Source organism: Nestor notabilis, unplaced genomic scaffold (genome assembly GCF_000696875.1).
Source record: "Nestor notabilis isolate BGI_N333 unplaced genomic scaffold, ASM69687v1 scaffold14552, whole genome shotgun sequence".
Lineage (NCBI taxonomy): Eukaryota > Metazoa > Chordata > Aves > Psittaciformes > Psittacidae > Nestor > Nestor notabilis.
In genome coordinates this window covers 25555-45493 of record NW_009917180.1, presented here as the reverse complement: position 1 = coordinate 45493, position 19939 = coordinate 25555, and the positions used below count along the sequence as shown (strand labels likewise).

General features: G+C 40.8%; 1 protein-coding gene across 1 annotated transcript; it reads right to left on the bottom strand.

The window, feature by feature from the left end:
* Nucleotides 1–201: 201 nt before the first annotated feature.
* On the bottom strand, nt 202–16824 carry CD53 (CD53 molecule; the record flags this gene model as incomplete). The annotated part of the gene is made up of 2 exons (XM_010024970.1): nt 202–276; nt 16633–16824. Coding segments are annotated over 2 exons (267 nt in total), but the record flags the coding sequence as incomplete, so codon positions are not given.
* Nucleotides 16825–19939: the final 3115 nt, after the last annotated feature.

The following is a 19939-nucleotide window of genomic DNA, read 5'->3' as shown; positions in this document are numbered from 1 at the left end:
AGCTGTACACACGAGCAAGCAAGAGAGACCAGTCCTGCAAAGCTGTTTATGTATTCTGAGAGAGCTCCTTCTGAGAGGGGTGTCTCAAGGAAGACAGAAGCATGACGTGCATACCAAGCCAAGTGCTTCATGATTTATTTATAGGGAAAAGGGGCATAAAAATTTGCTGAAGGGGAAAGAAAAATTAAGAATCTGACTTACCTTGTCAGTGTAGACGAAGAATAGAATCACAACAGTGAGCTCCAACAGAAATATAATTAACAGCATGATAAAAAACTGTCAAGAGAAGAAGGGACAGGGGATAAAACAAAAAGCAAAAACCATCAACAACTATTTCAGCTTTTTCTGGATGCACAATAAGTACATTCAGCAGACCATGCAGAATGGGGAGTAGGAGTCATACAAGCAGCAAGATGCAAAGCTGCGGTGTTACAACAGAACAGAAGGCATGCAACATGCAGCAACTGAAAAAGAAGGTAAAGGACTAGTCAGGAAACACAACAGTACATGGGCATACATATGGGTCATTTATATCACTGATTTTAGTAGAACAGAATAAAACCCCACAAAGATCTGTCCCCCCAGCAGGCCAGTGCCCTATTAGACAGTAACCCTTGAGGACTCTTCCCAGGTTAGGTTTTCTTCATCTTTTTCCCCATCAGATCTTTCCAATTAACAAGATATCAGCAAAATCCACAGCTTAGACTTCTCATTCCAAGAGAAGGTAGCCTGGTCCATAAACCATAGTCATAGCTTCTTTCAAGGGGAATTGCAGAAGAAGTGAAAGGCACACCAAAAAGCTAGTATACCAGTTACCTTTATGAGCAGTTTTGGGTAGCTACACACATCAACATGGGTTTCAACTGAAAGAGGCTGATTTGTAGTGAGGACATCAAAGAGAAGCCAGTCCATCTCTTTCTCCTCATAAGCTATGGAACCAGTTAAACCCCAGTAATCAAAAGCTCAAAGGAGTGGATATAAACTTTTAACATAGTAATTTCAGGTAGATTCTCTAAAGCTCTCAGCTCTAATCAGCTTCAGCAAGAGAACTCCTGGCAATACCAAACACTTCTAAAAAACCTGCTTTTTGTTAAGATGCTAGATGGATCTGTGGCACAGCTCTGCAGCAGCATTAACATAGCAGTTGCACAGACTTTAGAGCAAACACCATCAGAGCATTAAATGAAACTGAGTTTTGCAAGGATGAGTGAAGGAGAGAACTTTATAGGCTCAGGCGAAGGTCCCACTCCCTATAACACAAACTCCGTACACTTAGCAGCCTGCAAGGCTGGAATTCTAATACTGAGCAACACTGACTTAATTGAAATCCTATCCCCAAGAGAAAAACACAGTTACAATCTTGTTAACTTCAACCACAAAGCTGCAAACCTATGAAAGTTTAATAGCTACAAAGCCTTATCAGAGCTTCTTTAGTGCCTGGTAGGTCAAAACTAAACCTTCGAACCTATGGATTTCTGCAACCGAATGGAAGGCAAAAGGTCAAAAAGAGGAAAATACCATTCTCCATTAGTACAATTACGCTGTCTATATTGCATTTTGCCCTGCACATCTTAAATTAAAGTTTATTTTCAAATCTTCAGCACTAGTATCTTCACATCTGCCTGACCCTCATACTGGATCCTATTACTGCCCAGTTTTGAATCACAGAACTCATTCATGCTCCTGATCCAAGCTTATTTCCATATCATTAACATCAAACACTGACCTTCTGTATGGCTTTGTAAACTGGCCTTGATGCAACTTGCTTATTTTTTACATTTACAATTTTAGCCTGATGCACAGCATTAATTTACACAAGACAAAGCATATCACTCTTTGCTATATTTTATTTGGCTGTGAGGTACTTTATTGCTCATCCATAAAGCATGACTTTTCCAAAATCTGCATACGAACACCTCTGTCTCCCTGTGAAATCCACTGGCATAGCCTGGATTACATTAGGCAATTTCTAGAACAAAGGAAGGACTCATACCCTTTAAAAACTGTGATCAGCATTATTTCCTACCACAAGACCCCAGTTTCATCAGCTTATAATATTACCAAACTTTAATTATCTATGCTTATATATTCTGAGCTTCTTTCTGTCTAAAGGATAAAAGCTTTTGGAAGAACTTCAAAAATAGCACTCAATTACTTCTAAGAATGAAGCAGGGCAAAGTATGTTACTCTGCCCAAGTTAAAAATCTGATGGCTTAATTTGAAATCCTCTCACACTCTGGTGTTCAGAGCAGGGACCTGAAACAAAGTGTGGCTCTATTCCAGGCACGCACCTTTTGTCTTACCCAACTATGAGTTGATTTTGTGGGAAAGTTATTAGCCTTCAAAAGACTGCATTTCACACATCCAGTACAGATGAGAGGGCTTAACAGCTAAAACCTTCAAAGTCTACAACCACAAATAAAGCCTACTCATATCCTTCAGGCAGCTCACACATGACAAGACAGCTCACAAACCATCCCACAGAGCATCTTCCCTGCTCCTGTGGTGTCCACACACCCCTGCAATGCCTTAACTGCCGTCCCCTCAGAGCTGATGTCCTCCAGTCCTGCTTCACAAGACATGACCTGGAACAGTAGGTAAGGCCAGGAACTGGTGCAAAATTCAGGGGCTTGTTTTTGCTGTGCTCTCGAGAAAGCTTTGCTTCCCTTCTCTGCACTCAACAGCATGAAGGCATTACAGATGAAGTCAGGGAATGACTTTGCAGGAGAAAGGGGAACCTAAGGAAGAACATTTTTAACAGCAGACGGGGAATAGTTTGGTTTAGGATACAATCTGGCTACCAGTTTTAGAGAAACTGGACCTACTGGCAGCCAATTAGGGCAGGAGACACCAGAGAGTAAGGCAAGGTCTGCACAGCAGCAGGGGATGCCTGTGCACATGGATACCAAGGAGGAGCTACACCTTTGAGAGGTAGGTAGCCTGTGGAGAACCCTATGCTGGAGCTGCAATAAAAGAAAGAGCAAGAACAGTGATAGAAAAAGGAAAGCACACTGCACTGACCCCTATAACTGAATATAATGTGCAGGGAGTAGACTGGAGACTGGCAAGGGAGAAAGAAAGGTGTTTTTTCAAGTGTGTGCTATTATTTCTCATGACCAGAATCAGTAATTAAAAGTTTATGGAGATGGATCTTCCGGACAGACCATGATGTTGCTCCTGCCTTCCTCCAGTTCATAGTAGAGAAATAGGTCTGACATTGCCATCATGAAAGATGCTAAAACTATGAAGACAAGTAGCCAAAATTTAGTTAGTCTCAGAATAGAAGTTGTCTCAGTGATTGTTTTATGTACCATGTCTAAGTCTTCACCTACACAGGCTCAGAGGTTCTTCCAAGCTATTACTAGAGGGAATTTGGTTTCATGCACTGCAGATTTTGGAAGTCATACAGTGAACCAAAATTAATGTACACTGTTCAGAAACTCAAGAATAATAAAAATTCTTCATAGATAAATATTTTTGTTTTTAAATAAAATCTCTAGTTTTCTTTTTCTTACTATTTGCATTCATTGACAAAACGTACACGGTTATATCACAGGTAACCAAAACCTGTACTAGTAATTAGTAATTAGTATTAGTAATTAATAAATGTATTAGTAATCCCCTTGTGTGCACACAGTAGAGACACACACTGCATCTTTTATTGCAAAGGTAAATTAGGTGAGGTCAACCTCAAGATGGAGAGTTCAAATTCACTACCTGGTAAAAGCTACAAGCACTTACAGTGCATTTATCATCCCCCTCTAAAGAAGAACCCTACCTGAACCCAAACCAACAAGTGGAAAAGTAAAAATTGAAGCTTCAGACTGAGCTGGCTGAGCCTGCATGCTGCAGCATATCTTCTGATCTACCAGACTAAAGTGCATGCATGAACGTATGCACAACCTGCTCCTCTATTCCCATAGAACCTTCCAACAAAAATTCATTTTCAGTTCCATCCTCAGTATCATCCCGGAGGAAATGATGCCCAATCTGAGGCCAGAATCAGCTTGGCATATCTCATTCAAATTTAAAAGGGAGAAGAAACAGCCCACTGAAGGCTCATAGCACACACACATGCCCCCACCTGCCGGAAACTCTCACAGCTCCTTTTTAAATGAGTTCTCTCACTGTGGTGATAACTACAGAGAAAAATAAAAATGAGTTTTGCTTTGGTTCACTGGGGCTGCAGGCTGTTGGTATAATAAAGATTTATGCATGGAGAAAAAAACAATCCCAAAGCAAAGCATTCATGTAAAACCCCATAAAAAAAGATTAATCTGACCTTGTACAGAGACATGTTTACCACACTACTTGTCAAATAGTGGGATGCAATCTAGTAGAGGTTCACTGAGAGGTATCTACTGCACAACTTTTCATAAATTACACCTGAAATAACCCCACAGAAGTTTTGATGAGAAGGGAGGTAAGGTGACACCTTTCTATCTAGCTACCACCGCTGATTTCCAACCCTTTAGAAGGTCAATTTCTCAGCAATTACCTTCGTGTTCTACAAAGCACATCACTTTCCCACAGGTTCCCATTAAAGGAGCACAGAATATGAAGTATGCAAGCGCTACCAAGCCTACCTTATAGCTAACCCATCTCCCTCCCGATGTCAGAAAGAGAAATACCTATTAGAGAAGAACAGGACCTAACTTGCATCTCCATCTCCACTGGAGCTGTACTAGGCTTTTGACCCACTAGTTCCAGTAGCCTTCATCCAGCCTTTTAATATCAGTGGGAGAATCAAGAGCTTTTACCTATGTACATCATCATGACTCCATCATGCTCACAAAGGCACAGAGCAACAAACAGATTTTCTTTTCAAACAAACAGATTTTCTGTTTTCTTAGATGTTACAGCCTCTCTGCCGATAACTGAGCATCACACACCAATACACAGGATTGGGTCTTTTGCTTCCCCACTGCCTCTCCTTCCCAAGTCTTCTCAGTAGTTCTATCATGTTGCTCAAATTGCATATCTCTCCATGTCAGGAGTAGCTGATCTTCTCACAGCCTCTTAAAAACAAAAGTGACCAGGTACACTGAAACCCAAGCTGTAATTGTGTCCTGGCTTCAGCTACAGCAGTCATTTTTCTCCTTCTTAGTAGCTGCTGCAGTGCTGTCTTGTTGACTTTCAGTCTGGGAACAATGCTGGTAACACTGATGTTTTTAGTTGTTGCTCAGTAATGTTTACTCTGACCAAGGACTTTCTCAGTCTCATGCTCTGCCAGGGAGGAGGGGAAGCTGGGAGGAAGCAGAGGCAGGACACCTGACCCAAACTGGCCAAAGGGGTATTCCATACCACAGCACGTCATGCCCAGTATAGAAACTGGGGGGAGTTACCCGGAAGGCCCAGATCGCTGCTTGGGTCGGGCTGGGTATTGGTCGGTGGGTGGTGAGCGGTTGTGTCCTCTCCCCTTGTTATTTCCCTTATCATTATTATTGGTAGCAGTAGTGGTTTGTATTATACCTTAGTTACTGGACTGCTCTTCTCTCATCCTGTGGGAGTTACATTCTTCCAATTCTCCTCCTCATCCATTCAGGAGTGGGGGGAGGAAAAAGTGGGGAGAGTGAGCGAGCGGCTGCATGGTTCCGAGCTACTGGCTGGTCTTAAACCACAACAAATCATTTTGTTAATCTCCTAACATTTTGATATGAGACTAAACATGATATAACTGATGGCAAAATTGAGAATATCGCGTTCCCTGCAGTAATTCTTTTATTTTGATGGGAGTCTGTCTCAGAAGGAGTCAGTAAGATCTCAGTCTGCCAAACTGTTTTCTCAACTTAATGACAAGCAACAGAAGTTTCTTGCCAAGTATTATTTAAATCCTCTTCAACAAACAACAAGAAAGTAGTAGGAAGACCCAAAAGCAAGCACTCTCTTTGGAATAGTGAGACATTCCAAAACAGTTTTAAAGTTCATGACTTGACAAATTATTTGTTTAGACCAAACAGGTAAGAAATTAGCATAGCCTACCTAAGAAACTGGACAATAACTTCAATAGTCACTCTGTGCAGCATCATGTGTGTTCTGTGTTATGCCTACACTGTTAATCTGTGTGCAAGGGGGACAGTTAGCTTCTTTTCTGACAGAGAAAATACGGATATATAAGCAGGTAGGCTGCCTCTATGAAAGTGTTCCAGCAAACTACCTGCTCTTAGTCTGCAGCAGCTCCCAGAATGAAGAGAAAAAGAACACAGAAGACTTAAAGGCAATCTGTAAGTCACATAAACTGTAAGTCTGATAGAGTCATGCATTCTGCCTTTTAGTTAGGCTGGAATACCAAATCCTCACTGGTCAGTTTTAATTTCAGTATCACATTTCACTTCCTAATTAATAAGCACATCAAGTAGAACACATCACAGAAAATTTGTTGGGATAAAATTGTTGGTCTTCCAAGAGAACTTTAACTTCATAGCCTAGGAGGGATTTTAATTTCCCTGCCTGGTCCCAATGTCTACGTATATAACTTTGGTCTTCGAGAATAGTCCAGCTCTGGCTGCTAGAAGACAAAGCCCCTTGGACACACAGAAACAGAGGTTAGGAATGATTTCTGGGGTCACCTGGTCCAACCACTTGGCTAAAAGCATAGTCAACTACATGAAGCTATGCAGAGCTTTGCCTAGTCACCTTCTGAGCATCTCCAAGAATAAAGATGGATAGCCATCCACAGTCTCACCAGACATCTTATTCTAATACTTGAGCATTTTCATGACAACAAAAATATTCAGTATCTCTAATTGGAATTTCCCTTGCAATTACTGTCTCTTACCTCTTGTCTGATCCCTGTGAATCCTTGAAAAAGTCGTATTTTCTTTAGACTCTACTATAAGGTAGTTGAAGATAGAAATAAGATCTCCTCCTGGCTTTGATTTCTTATGACAGAACAAGTCCGGCTCACTCAGTCTGGCCTTGCACACTATATGCCCTATAATCATAATGGTGCCCTTCCATTGGATTCCTTCATCTCTAGCATGTAAATGTCTTTTCTACTGTAGATCCCCAAATAAAGCTAAACACTCCAGATGTAGCCGTATCTTATTCTGGAAGAAGATGATATTCTTCAGTGTCAAGAAATATAAGGGAATGTGGGGCTTGGTATGGCCCACAACTATCTCATTATTAAATTTAACTTTTTATATTCTGATTTGAGACAAAGGTGCATATTAAAATGCAAGCTCTTCACACATTTTAAAGATCCTTGCTTGTTCTAATCAAATAGAGAAGGTCCTTTATTTTTGTGTTAAAATGAGGATTATCCGATTGTGTTACTGTGCTTTAGGCCTAAGCTATCTGCCCAAAATAATTTTTAATTGATTTTAAGATTTTTTGATATAAATAGAAATACAATCAAAACTCACATCAGATTCTGAACATACCCTCTGCAGGGATAGCATCTTATCTTTAATACTAAGAGTGTAAACAAATTTAAGAAATTAAGTCAAACCTTTACCTACAAATGCACAGAGCTTCATTAAAGTCAAAAGAACCTAATGGATTTTATAGCAGCCACACCAAGCTGCTGGAAAATGAAGAATTTCCCTTGAATTTAATATGCTTTGTAATTTTCCCATTCTCTTATCATAGATGTTATCATTTATATTGAAATAATATCTACTAGAGTGAGTGGAGATGCCTCATTACTATGGTTGGCATTGTCAAAACCTTATCTCTACCCTGACAAAGCATAGCATCCCCATGCCTAACCAAATTAAAACAGATGCAACAACAAACTTAGATACATAAAGTTGAGCACCAAAAGGAGTAAGTAACAGTGTCAGAGGTCCTGAATGCTATAAACTATTGCAAAATTTACTGCATATTCTACACTTAGGAATAAATCAAGCCACCTATGAAAAGTCAAAATCAATGCAAGAATTCCCACTGAGGTACTGGAAAATAAAACTCCAGGTACTGGAGAACCACCTGCTCTTTATAGGGGTCCCATATTTGCTTTCAGGCATCAATGCTTGCCAGTGTTGGCTCTGGCTTTCTAAGCACAGCAATACAAAGATCATTCCCAAGCAGTTGAATAGGTTTCCCAGAATAGCTTTTTTATTACATACTGATACATTACTTCCACAGACTAAAAACTGATACGGTACAGATTTTATCAGCACTCAGAAAAAGAAAAAAAAACTTCTGAAAGCAGAAGTGTTTAATGTATCACTACGTTCTCACAAGCAGTTTGATACAACATAATCCCCCAAAGGCATTTTGATCTGATATATTAATAGGGAGTAGGAACGTTATGAAAGGTTCGTTTAGTTTTTTTAAAATATTTTAAAATTTTCTTTTCCAAGGAACTGAGCAAGGAGAGGAAAACAGCAGAAAAAGTGCAATGGGAATCATACTTGGATCTTAGAAATGACTTCTTCTGTAGTCTGGAAGACTTATACAGGAAGAGACAGAGCAACAAATGAGAAACGACAAGACAATGCCCGGACACACAACTGAATTTCAGTCAACAAAATCTCAGCTTATTGATCTACCACATGAACTTCACAACAAAAGGGAAAGGGCAGCTTTTTTCCATCACAGTCGATTCTGATTCTACATCTCAGAAAAGTTTTTGCTGATACTTGGTTTGAATTCTCCTTTTGTTAGTTTCATGCTTACTAGCCTTTGTAGCACCATGCATGCTTCCTTTCTGCCTACAGTATTTAGATTCCTTGAATACCTGTAGACTTATGTCCCATCTGAGCCCTCACTCTGTCACGCTGTGCATATTTAGCTCTTTTACTACTTCTTTGGAAGCAAATCTCTTCAGCCTCCCCATCTTTCTTATTACTAATTTTCAGTAGAAAAAATATAAGTTTGCCCATAAACTGTAAAAAGGCAGTAATGTACATGAGCAAACTTATGAACAGAAAATTTGGTTCATTAGATACTATTCTCTAAAAGCCTTAATAGTTAATTCATTGCGATTGTGACAAAGTTGTGCATGTTTTATGCCTGCTGGATCTATAGTACAGCTTTGTTTATGTTTGGACTATATTTTTTATGAATGTGCAAAAATTCCTGCTTATCAATAAGGCTCAAAGAAATCTGCAGTAATTATTTCTGGGAAGATACACAACATATGCAATTTTAACACATAAACAGTGTTCTTTAGTCTCATTACTCCTTTCAGTTGGAATCATTCAGTCTTACTGCATTAGTGAGAGCTGAGGGACTTGACATTCCCACACTACATGTCATAAGATTTTACCTAGCACTGTATGGCATTTCTAGTCATCTTCTTCATAAACTGACTCAAAATCAATGAAGTATCACGAAATATTAGCCAGGTATCTCTCTTGTAACACAACAGTAGGTAGCTATAGGCCTATTTAAGAGATTTTAGATTATTCTCTCTCAGCACAAATAAAGGTCTCACTGGCCTTAGACTCTCTTTAAGGGTTGTTTTATCTCTTCTGTAAGCAGAATGCAAAGGTGTGACATGATCTGGTATCAGTCTTTATCCTAGTCAAGACAGAAACTCATCCTACTTGTGAAGTAAGATACTGAAAAAGAACTAAAATATTAGACTGGTTCTTGCATGTCCCTGTGCCACTCCATTAATAACGAATCAGTTGCCTGAGTCCATCTAACATAGCTAATGGAAATAGCAAATACAACTAAAAGGCTCTGGCTTCAGGTCAATCCAGTATTTTCCATCTATGGCAAAGAAATGCAAAGTTAACTAATGGATAAACTTACACCTTTTACTCAGACTTTAACATCACCTGTGTACTTAGTAAATGAAGCTTCTTCCTCAATCTACTATCCCCAGGATATTTCTTGTCATCTGGAGCTCCAGCATGAAATGCAATCGGACAGTTCAGTGCCCGGGGAGGAGGTGGAGAGAACAGCAAGTGGTCCCCACACAGCCTGCTTGGGGAGCAAGTGAGTTGGCAGGGCTGGCTTCACACTCATATTCACACTGAACATCTGGCTGACCCCAAGTTCTGAGCAAACTGACAGAAGCTCCCTAAGACGATAACGGCAAATGACTTCACTGTGCTGCTCAGATGACTTACAACGAGTTGAAGGGGAAAAAGATTACTCTGAAATTCTGCAGTCCTCCCTTTACATTTATTTGCAAACCCTGAGCTAAGCTTGCAGTGGGACCTCAGCTGCTAATTATAATCATAGAAATTTTGTCTTATTTCTAGGAGTCTCAAAAGAGCCTCTAGAAATACACTGTGTGTGCATGTGAAGGAAATGGTGAGAAGCAGATGGTCAAGAAGAGAAAAAAGGACAAGGTAGAGTGATCATGAGATTAACCCTTCAACTGATATTAATTAGTATAGCTCCACTGACTCCTGCATATGGCACTGTAATACTGTTTGATTGCCATAAAGCAGCATCTTGGCAGTACAAAAAGTTATGGGAACATCAGGAAAAGGTTCTTCACTGAGAGGGTGGTCAGTCATTGGAACAGGCTCCCCAGGGAAGTGGTCCTCGCACCAAGCCTGTCAGAGTTCCAAGTTGCATCTAGATGATGCTCTTAGTCATATGGTTTAGTTTAGGTAGTCGTGCGAGGAGAGCAGGGATCTCAATGGCCCTTATGGGTCCTTTCCAACTTGATGATTGACAGCATAACACTAATGGCATTGCATCAGTCTATATTAGAAAAATAAATACTACACTATGAGGTAAGCCCTTCCTACACACTGATCCTAGGCTCAAGTCTAAAACCAAGATGGAATGAAAACAGCTTTTTTTTTTTTGCTGAAACCAACTTCTTTCTCTCCTCTGTTCCCAGCCCTTTGATTAACTACTACCAGAGCTGAAGAAAAGGAGGGAGGAAGGGGAGGACTTGGGTCCCATCCACTCCTGAGTTTCAGTGTCAGCTCAGCAGAAGGATGAAAGGCAATGAGGAGCAGATTCTGAATAATAAAGGAGAGGCAACAAAACTAGGGGAGTTTGGTGCTCAGTACTTACAGTCCAATCAGGTAGCAAGTTAGGGCTCCCATATGCAACACAGTGTTACAGAGAGAAGTGTTACACATAACGTATAATGCTCTCAGGCTGTGTGTATGGTACCTTCCTGGTCTTCACATCACTTGCTTGCTCCTGTGGCTGCAGCCATCATTTCCCTGATTTTGCTACTTGGATTGCTAAAAGAACACAAGCTCATGTGCTAAACTGGAATGAGAATCTACTGTTTGGTAGCATTAAATTACTCAGATGAAGTCATTCACGGGCTATTTCCCATTTAGTTGCTTTGAAATAAATTCTCTGTCACCAATGGAGTTTCAGCTGTCAGCTCTCTGATTGCATTCAGTGACACTATAGAAAAAAGTAGGGTTCTTTATTCTCCTTTTCTTCCCACTCATTAACTTTTCCCTCATTTTCTTTATTGCTATTTCACTTACAGATGAGTTGGCTGAAGTGCAGAAAACTCTGAACAGCACAGCACAAAACATCACAAGCAATCACTTTCCCCTTGGATTATTCCATAAATGAGAACCTTTTGATGTCTGGATAGTAATTCAGATACGTATATAGTAACAGCTCTTTCCACAGCTGGTCCTGACCTGTATCAAGGTTTAATTCTGATCTTATTCATTCCAGCAACTGTGATGAACTCCTTGGTTTTTAAGATGAGGTTCTCATTTAAATTAAGCTGAACACACAGATCTGTTGATGATTGTTTTCTTTCCCCTTCTCACTAATAATTTCAGCTTTCCTACAACAAAAAAAAAAACAACCAAAAACAACCAACCAAAAACCAAACAAACAAAAAAAAAATCAAACCAAACCAAACCCCACCAAAACTCAGGCTTAGCCACAAACCAGGAAGTAGGGGGAAGAGAATGTATCTAAGCCATCTTTTTAGGCAAGACATCCTCTGCTTCTTTTGGCTGGATTATTGGCTATGTCACACATTCCAACCAGAACAACATGCTCTTCATACCAAATCATTGAAGAAAAAAAGAGAAAGAGTCACAAAATCAGAGGGTGGAATAAATAACCGCCTATGGATCTTATTTCCTTCTAGGAAATGGGTTATTAAATTGCAACTGTTTGGAAACATGGTTTCTATACATACATGCTATAGCAACCAAATAGACATAAAAATCCTTCCTTCACAAAGAGCCCAAATACTGTTTTTTACCAGTGACTGTGATTTCCTGGACCAGAAGTAAGTTCATATTTGCAAAAAATCTGCATTGGACCATGTTCTCATGCCCTTTCTGGAAGCTTCTCTGAATGTCCTGTTTCCTATTTAACTGAAGGTAATGTTGCAGTTAGGCTGATCCGCTCAGCTGGGACAGGCTGCAGTGGAGCTCATGGAAACCAGCTGATTGTGCCAATTAGGCACTTTCAACAGAATAAAAACTTGAGAACTAACTTTGCTTTGGGATATTTACTTATCATTTGGACATAATACGTATGATTAAAGAAAATAAAATTGTCATTCCTGTTACAGAAACATGGATTAAGTACTTCTAAAAGGACAGCTAGGCATGTCCTGCTGCAATGGGAGAAAGATGATAAAGGCACCGAGCTGAGATTGAGACAATTTGGGTTTGCTTCATAGCTCTCCCACAATCTCACAGGCAATCTATGCAAGGCACTTAGTTTCACATTGCTGCAGCTCCCCATCTGCCTAATGAGGGTAATAATACTTTCCATTTGTCTTATCCATTTAGATGACAAGCTCTACTGGTCAGGGACCTCCTCTTACCAGGAACTTTATATAGAACAAACATCCTGATCTCATGGGCTGCCTGTAGGGGATACAGATAATAAATAACATAGTCTCTTGCGATTTAACATCTAGAGCCAAGATCTTTAACCTGGACTATCCAAGGAATAATGACCTTTTACAGTGCAAGCAAATACAGATCTCTGCTAAACATGCATGAAAGGCAGAGAATTCAGACCATTTAGCTCCTCAAACATAGAACTAAGCAATTAACCTAAAAGACAATGTTTACATAGACACTTAAGATCAGCTACGTCAACACGTGAGCACAAAAGAGAAAAAAGTACTTAATCAGGCATAAATTTCTTTAGCATAGAGCAGTGGCATGTGTACATGTACATTCAGCACCTGCCTAAAGTCAATACTATGATCAAGTTGTCATAACTGATTGTTCTATAGCAGTAAAGCAAGCTAGTGCCTCATCTTCTGCAAGGACCTGCCCTCACCTGAAAAGGACATGCATTGCAATGGGGATAAGAGTACTCAAGCTATACTTTTTCCTAAAATTCACAAAGATGATGGATACAGCTAACGGCTTTGATGGACATTAGAACTATACCACATTTGCAGTGGGGAACAGAATCAAAATAGATTCATCATTTTCTTTTAAGATAGCCTATAGAGATTTGCAGTACAGGTAGATGATCCTGCAATGCAGGATCAAATACATATGAAAAAAAAAATAAAAATCAATGAAAGTCCATAAACTAACTTTCTCAAGTCAGACTCTTAGATTATCACCTCTGTCACCTGTTCAGGACAGAGACCCTACCCACCAAAACAAAGCTGCCATTTTCTAATTACGGCTGAGCTTGTAGCAGAGGGACCTCTGATATACAATCTTGAGCAATAGGAATAGGAGAAATGTCAAAGGAATTTTACTGAAGCAAGACAGAATTGTTTGCCCACTTCACTCATCAGTTTGCATCCACATTCAGATGCAAGATTATATACTCCAGGTTGTACACCTATTTCAAGAAATCCTAGTTGTTCTGATTTACCTAGAGAAATCTAATGATGGAAAAGTTTATCTTCTTTCATGTTGTAACAAATAAGAATCATTGCAAATATCCATTCTCTGTTCACTGAGATCTTATGACAGTTGCACAACATGCCCCATCTGTGTATTTATACAGAACGCACAGGATGGTTGAGGTTTCCTTTGACATTTTTTTCTGATACTCTATTTTAGATTTTCATATAATTCCATTCCTCTGAATAAAGATAAATAGGAATGGGCCTATTTCTTACGAGACTAATGAGGCATTGTCCCCTGACTATACATTGCCACTGAGTAAAAAATACCTACCAACTCCTTAGCTCATGGACACCAGGTAAGTTCTTTTGAGTCAGTAGAACCGTGCAGCTTTAAGCTGTCTAAGCTCTCTATTCAGAGACCTTAGACTATTGCACACAACCGTGCAAACATCTCATTTACAAATTAAACTTCTGCTTTCAACCTCCTCTCTCCATTTGTCCTCTGCTACTTAAAACACTTTGTCCATCCTCCTTTCTTTCGAAAGTTTTTGACAAATGCCAGAGATAAGCAATTATTATCATTGACACCTAACATCACAGCAGCCTAATGCACAGCTTACAGAACCCAATACTAATATCCTATGTGGAGAACACAAAGTTACAGGATCAGAGTCTTATCTGCTCTGCAACCTAGTATATGAAATAGAAATAGATTAAAATTCCTTTGATACTACTCATTTTTCATTCACTCAAACAGACTCCTTAGGACATTTCATCCCTTACCACATCATTGAACAGTAGCACTATTCATAAAGCAAGGCCATTGAAAACATCCTCTAAGGCAGGTGGCTTGAGCTAGGAGTTCTTCCTGCTTTGCTCCCTCCCAGTCCGTTTTAGGATCCCAGTGGTGCTGCATGCCTCCTGCAATATCTCCAATATCTTCCTCCAAGCCACCTATTCCAGTAACAGCAGCATATCCTCTCAACTACATCCTTCCCCAGCATGTAACTGCCACATCCTTTCCTCTTTCTTCTGCTTTTAGGAAGCAGAACAAGAGATGCTCCTAACGCTTGGGAAATTTGTCTTTCCAGGCCTTGCAGGTCTAAAGACTACTACCAACCCATCATTACAATGGCATGCATTACAGGAGATAACAGCAAATGGAGGTCCAAATTGTCCTTGGTTAAACCAGGCATGTCCACATGGTCCGTATGCTTATAATGCCATAAGTGTGTTCAAGGAGATCTTAAGGGCATTATAAGCAGAGCATGAATTTGGATTCCTTTGTATTATTTAACTTGATCCACCAATCACAGTCTTTAAATCATGCACTGAAGGGCATGACATTAGCCCTTACATTGTGCATTGAAGGGCATTAGATTCTACTATTGTGCAGTATGGGTTAGGTAGAGCAGTACCTGCAAACATTTACATCTCCTAAAGGATGCCCTGGGTATCCGGAGGTTGGCTGAGTACATTCACCCTAGCTGCAGCAATGACAGCTGATCAATGGAGACCTTGCCCTTGCCCAAAGGAGTGATGAAGGCCAACAAACCATACAATATAAAAGGCTGAAACTCTTCTAGTACCAAGGATGACTGCCAGATCCTGACCTGATCCTGACATATAAGAAGTCACCACTCATTGCTGGTCACACCTGAGCTACGACTTCAATCAAAAAAGCACAAAACAGGTGATTAATTTTGCATGTGTAAGCTATACCATTAGACACAGCACCCTGTGGACTCTTGCTGCATTGGCATTGAAGCTGTAATGCAGTAATTACATCTGGCCAACCAGACACTTCCTCCACAAAGTGAGTATTTATAAGACTGTTAAAATTGTGAAGGGCTTTCAGCTTCAGATTCTGACTTCAGCCTTCCCCGTGTAAAATTCTAGTCACAAAATTGCCTTAATTTCAAATTATGTTACTCATTTCAGTTTCAAACCACCTACCTGCCACATAAATAGCCCTTATTAGCCTACACAGACTTGTCCTGACTTTTACTGGTTAAAAATCAGCAGAAACAATTGCAGGAGTCTGCAGAGAGTCCTCTTTTTTACAGGGTGAATTTTTCCTGGAGGCTGTGTGCCTCAACTCATTCTGTAGTTCCCAGGGGAGCAAAATGAATATGTGAAGCACAGTGAGGTACAGCCTTTTGCAAAGCAATCACCAGCTTGCCATACTGAACCCCAGCTTCACTTCACTCTGAGGTTTGCTGAACCTCAAGGTGAAATCCTGGACTTGAGCAGCAAGATCACCTCGCTTCCTGATCTTCATCTGAACAGAACCCAAAATACACAAACACCAACTACGGCAGGCATTCACTACTCAAAGTCAGCTCTAAGTGGCATCAAATGATATTTTGACAAAGTACACCAGGGATATGGCTCAAGCCTCTCTTAAATCCTGAACAGCAGGCACCATACTAATCTTTCGTTTCACAGTAGTCTCCTCCTGCTGGCACCTTTACTTCCTGACATCTCAGTCTTTTGAGAGTCAATGCTTGGCAAAACAAGCATTGCCAAATCTGAAGGACTTTATTTCCAGTTGAAACCCAAATCAGCTCAAGACTTCAGATCATCAGTACCTCCAGTGTAGACATTTGGAGTAGGTAGCTACCAAGGCCGAGTAAAAAACAATTCAAGGGTACACTGCAATAGATGTCTTCAGAGACCTCTCCCTCTGACGAGTTCATGGAAACCTACACCACCACTAACCATTCCATTCTTGCAGGTCTCATCCTCCAAGGGCAGGTTGAAAGCATGGTCAGGAATGACCTAGCAGTTCCTTAGAGCTATCAAAGACCTAGTCAAACATGACTTACATCTCATCCATGTCAAGTGGACAACTTCTATTGAAGTAGGAAACACTGTGACATGCATTGGAATAGCTTAAGAACCTTAAGACAGCAAACACTGCAATGGCATAGTGGCTTAATACTCACACTCAGCAGGAGGCACTTGTTTTCTTTGATGGCGCCTATGCAACCCACGAAGCCAATGATCATGACAAATGTCCCTGTGACAATCAGTAGGTTGGCAGCTGACAGGGATGGGAAAGAAGAAGAGAGGGTGGCAAAATTCCCTTGGGTAACAGCCAGCCAGATGCCTACTCCAAGGATTCCACAGCCCCCTAACTGGGAAAATAGAAAGAAACAAAGAAATTAAGTTATTGTATTCAAGCAACCCCAGATATTCATCCATATCAATATGGCAGCAGTCACACTTAATAAGAAATTATCCCTCCCTGTGGCATGTTCAGTAGGGAAAACAGACAAAGGAGGGGGGGAAAAAAAAAAAATCACAGAGGGGGAACTCATCAGTAACACTCAAGAAAAAGACCCAAATTTCCTAAATCCAAGACACACCTTCAAGTATCAGGTCTTTCTCTAGTGAAAAAGCAGACACTGGGTAACGGAGAAACTCCCAAAGATTCATACAATCAGAGAACAGTTAGGGTTGGAAAGGACCTTAAGATCATCTAGTTCCAAACCCCCTGCCATGAGCAGCAACACCACACACTAAATTATGTTGCCCAAGGCTCTGTCCAGCCTGGCCTTGAACACTGCCAGGGTTGAAGCATTCACAACTTCCTTGGGCAACCCATTCCAGTGCCTCACCACCCTCACTGTAAAGAACTTCTTCCTTATATCTCATCTAAACTTCCCCTGTTTAAGTTTGAACCCATTACCCCTTGTCCTGTCACTACAGTCCCTAATGAAGAGTCCCTTCCCAGCATCCTTGTAGGCCCCCTTCAGATACTGGAAGGCTGCTATGAGGTCTCCACGCAGCCTTCTCTTCTGCAGGCTGAACAGCCCCAACTTTCTCAGCCTGTCTTCATACGGGAGGTGCTCCAGCCCTCTTATCATCCTCGTGGCCCTCCTCTGGACTTGCTCCAACAGCTCCATGTCCTTTTTATGTTGAGGACACCAGAACTGTACACAATACTCCAAGTGAGGTCTCATGAGAGCAGAGTAGAGATCCCAAAGCGATTGAAAAAAAATCCATATTCTATATAGGTACCTCAGAGAGATGTCCAATGAAGCTCTTTTGATGCCCTGTTCTTCCCATCTAATACACCTTCTCCCATCCCTGGCACATGCTATAAACAAATCTTGTCAGAGCATCCCCTGGTAGGACACCTCACACCTCTTCTTAGTTCCTGTCCAAGGTCTAGCCTCCCTCAGAAGCAAAAGAGCATTTAAGTGTAAAGGGGCAAAGAAGGAAGGAGTATCCTTCTGTAGCAAAAAACCCCGAAGATGATGTTTACTCCTAATGTGGCCACCGGTTTGGCAATTCAGTCCTCACGAGACTTGGCTGATTTAGGAAAAGTTTGAGAGGCTTCCCAGGCATGCGAGCAAGGAGAAGGGAGGATGCCAGCGCAGGCAGCAGCCATCAGTAACCCATAAAACTTACAATTATTATACACACAAAGAACTTTAAAAAAACCCAAACATTTATAAGCATGCTGCTTATAATTGCGAGAAAGCCTGCAGAACTGTAACAATCTGAATAAAGCTGAGCAATTAAATAGAATTAAACCAAAGGGGATTTTGCATTATTATACAGTCACAGCAGAGCATCACTTAGGTTTCTTTCTTTCCTGCTCTCCCTTTAAAATAACCAATTTTTATTGAGTTTTATAATTGGACTTTATTATCCAAATCTATTAAAGGCTAGGAAAGAAATTGTGTTCATAGAGTAGTCAGCCAGACATAGGAGCATATCAATTAAATGTCTGCATAAAGTGGATGAACATAAGGCAGCTCATGAACCAGGGAAGGAAAAAGATAGAGCTAATCCTGGGGCAGAGCTAAGCCTCAGAAATGAAACACAGAAGAGAAACACAAAAGCCAAAGCAATTTCTTGTACTAATTGCTAAGGTTGCCTCTGCATGCCACTGAATTCCCCCTCAATAAGGGACAATAAAGGCAGCTGCGTCTCAAGGCAGGACTCCTCACCCCAGCTGCAAACCAGTCTATTAGTTCAGAGCTAAGGAATGAAACTATACGTCACTGAAACGTACCTCAGCTGCAACAATCTGTGTGTGTCCACTGAAAGAAGGCAGATTCCAGCACACAGGGACTCAAATCATCTCATTCAGCAGCCCTTTCATATACAGGCATCCCATATTACCATATTCACCCTTTAGCAAAGTACCCTCTACAAGCACTACAGAGGGACAGTCCAGCCCTCCTCTATGCCCACTTATGGGCCATGGTTTCTAACATGATTGAAGAATAACCAGGGGAGAGAAGGGTCAAGAATACTTAGAGCAGATAACCCACAGAAAATCATTTACGGTAACTGAGGGGATATAAACAAAAGCCATCAAGATGGGCCAAGGGAAAAAAAATGTAAAAAAGAAAAAAAAAAAAGAAAAGGAACAAATTCCTTAAAAGGGGAATAAAACTCTGACAGTCTACTGAACTACAGAATAGTGTCAAAGGAGAGGTGGCAGACACTCAAGTTAAAACCAAACTGGTCAAAGTACTGATGTACAGTCAGGAACAGCACTAAACTGGCTGAGGAATAGAACTGGAAAGCACAACTGCACTTCTGCCGCTGCAGCCTGGTGGATGTTCTGCCTCAAAGCCACAGGCAGTGAGGTCGCACAAACAGGCCAGTTAAGCCTAAAGAGGGCACATGCCCAGCGGCAGCAGAGGCATCACCTTGCAATATTATTATCTCCAGTTCTTTGTTCCGAAGCAATTCAACAGCACCAATAAAAGGCAGCTTATTTCATCACCTTTTCTGCTCCCTGTGTTGCTACACTGCTTTGAGTAATAGTGACACCTACAACTATCATTCATATTACAGAAGGTGGGTCTCGCCAAGGACACTGTTATGTTCAGTAAAGGCAAAACCTGCTTGCCTGCTTCTCCATTGTCCATTAAATTCTTTATGATATACAGTGCATAATGCTTGAGACATCATTGCCCTTAGGACATCTGATTCCAGCGTCTTCTCCCTCCAAAGTAATTCTTGTCTGCTGAAACTGGGAGTTCACCAGTGGCACAAAACAACACAAAAACAGGAGATGGTTCATTCAAAAAATGCTGTGACTGTGGCAGTACCCATTTAGATCAGGGCTGAATATTTCAGGTCAGCTGGTCAGCAGGAGTATCTCAGTACATTGCCTTTGATTCAGAGATACTCTAATGTATATCAGGCTTTCCAGCAGCTCATTATCTTCCTATTTTTGAAGAGATAATGCACAGCTCTTCCTTAGGTTGATTAACCAAATCCTGA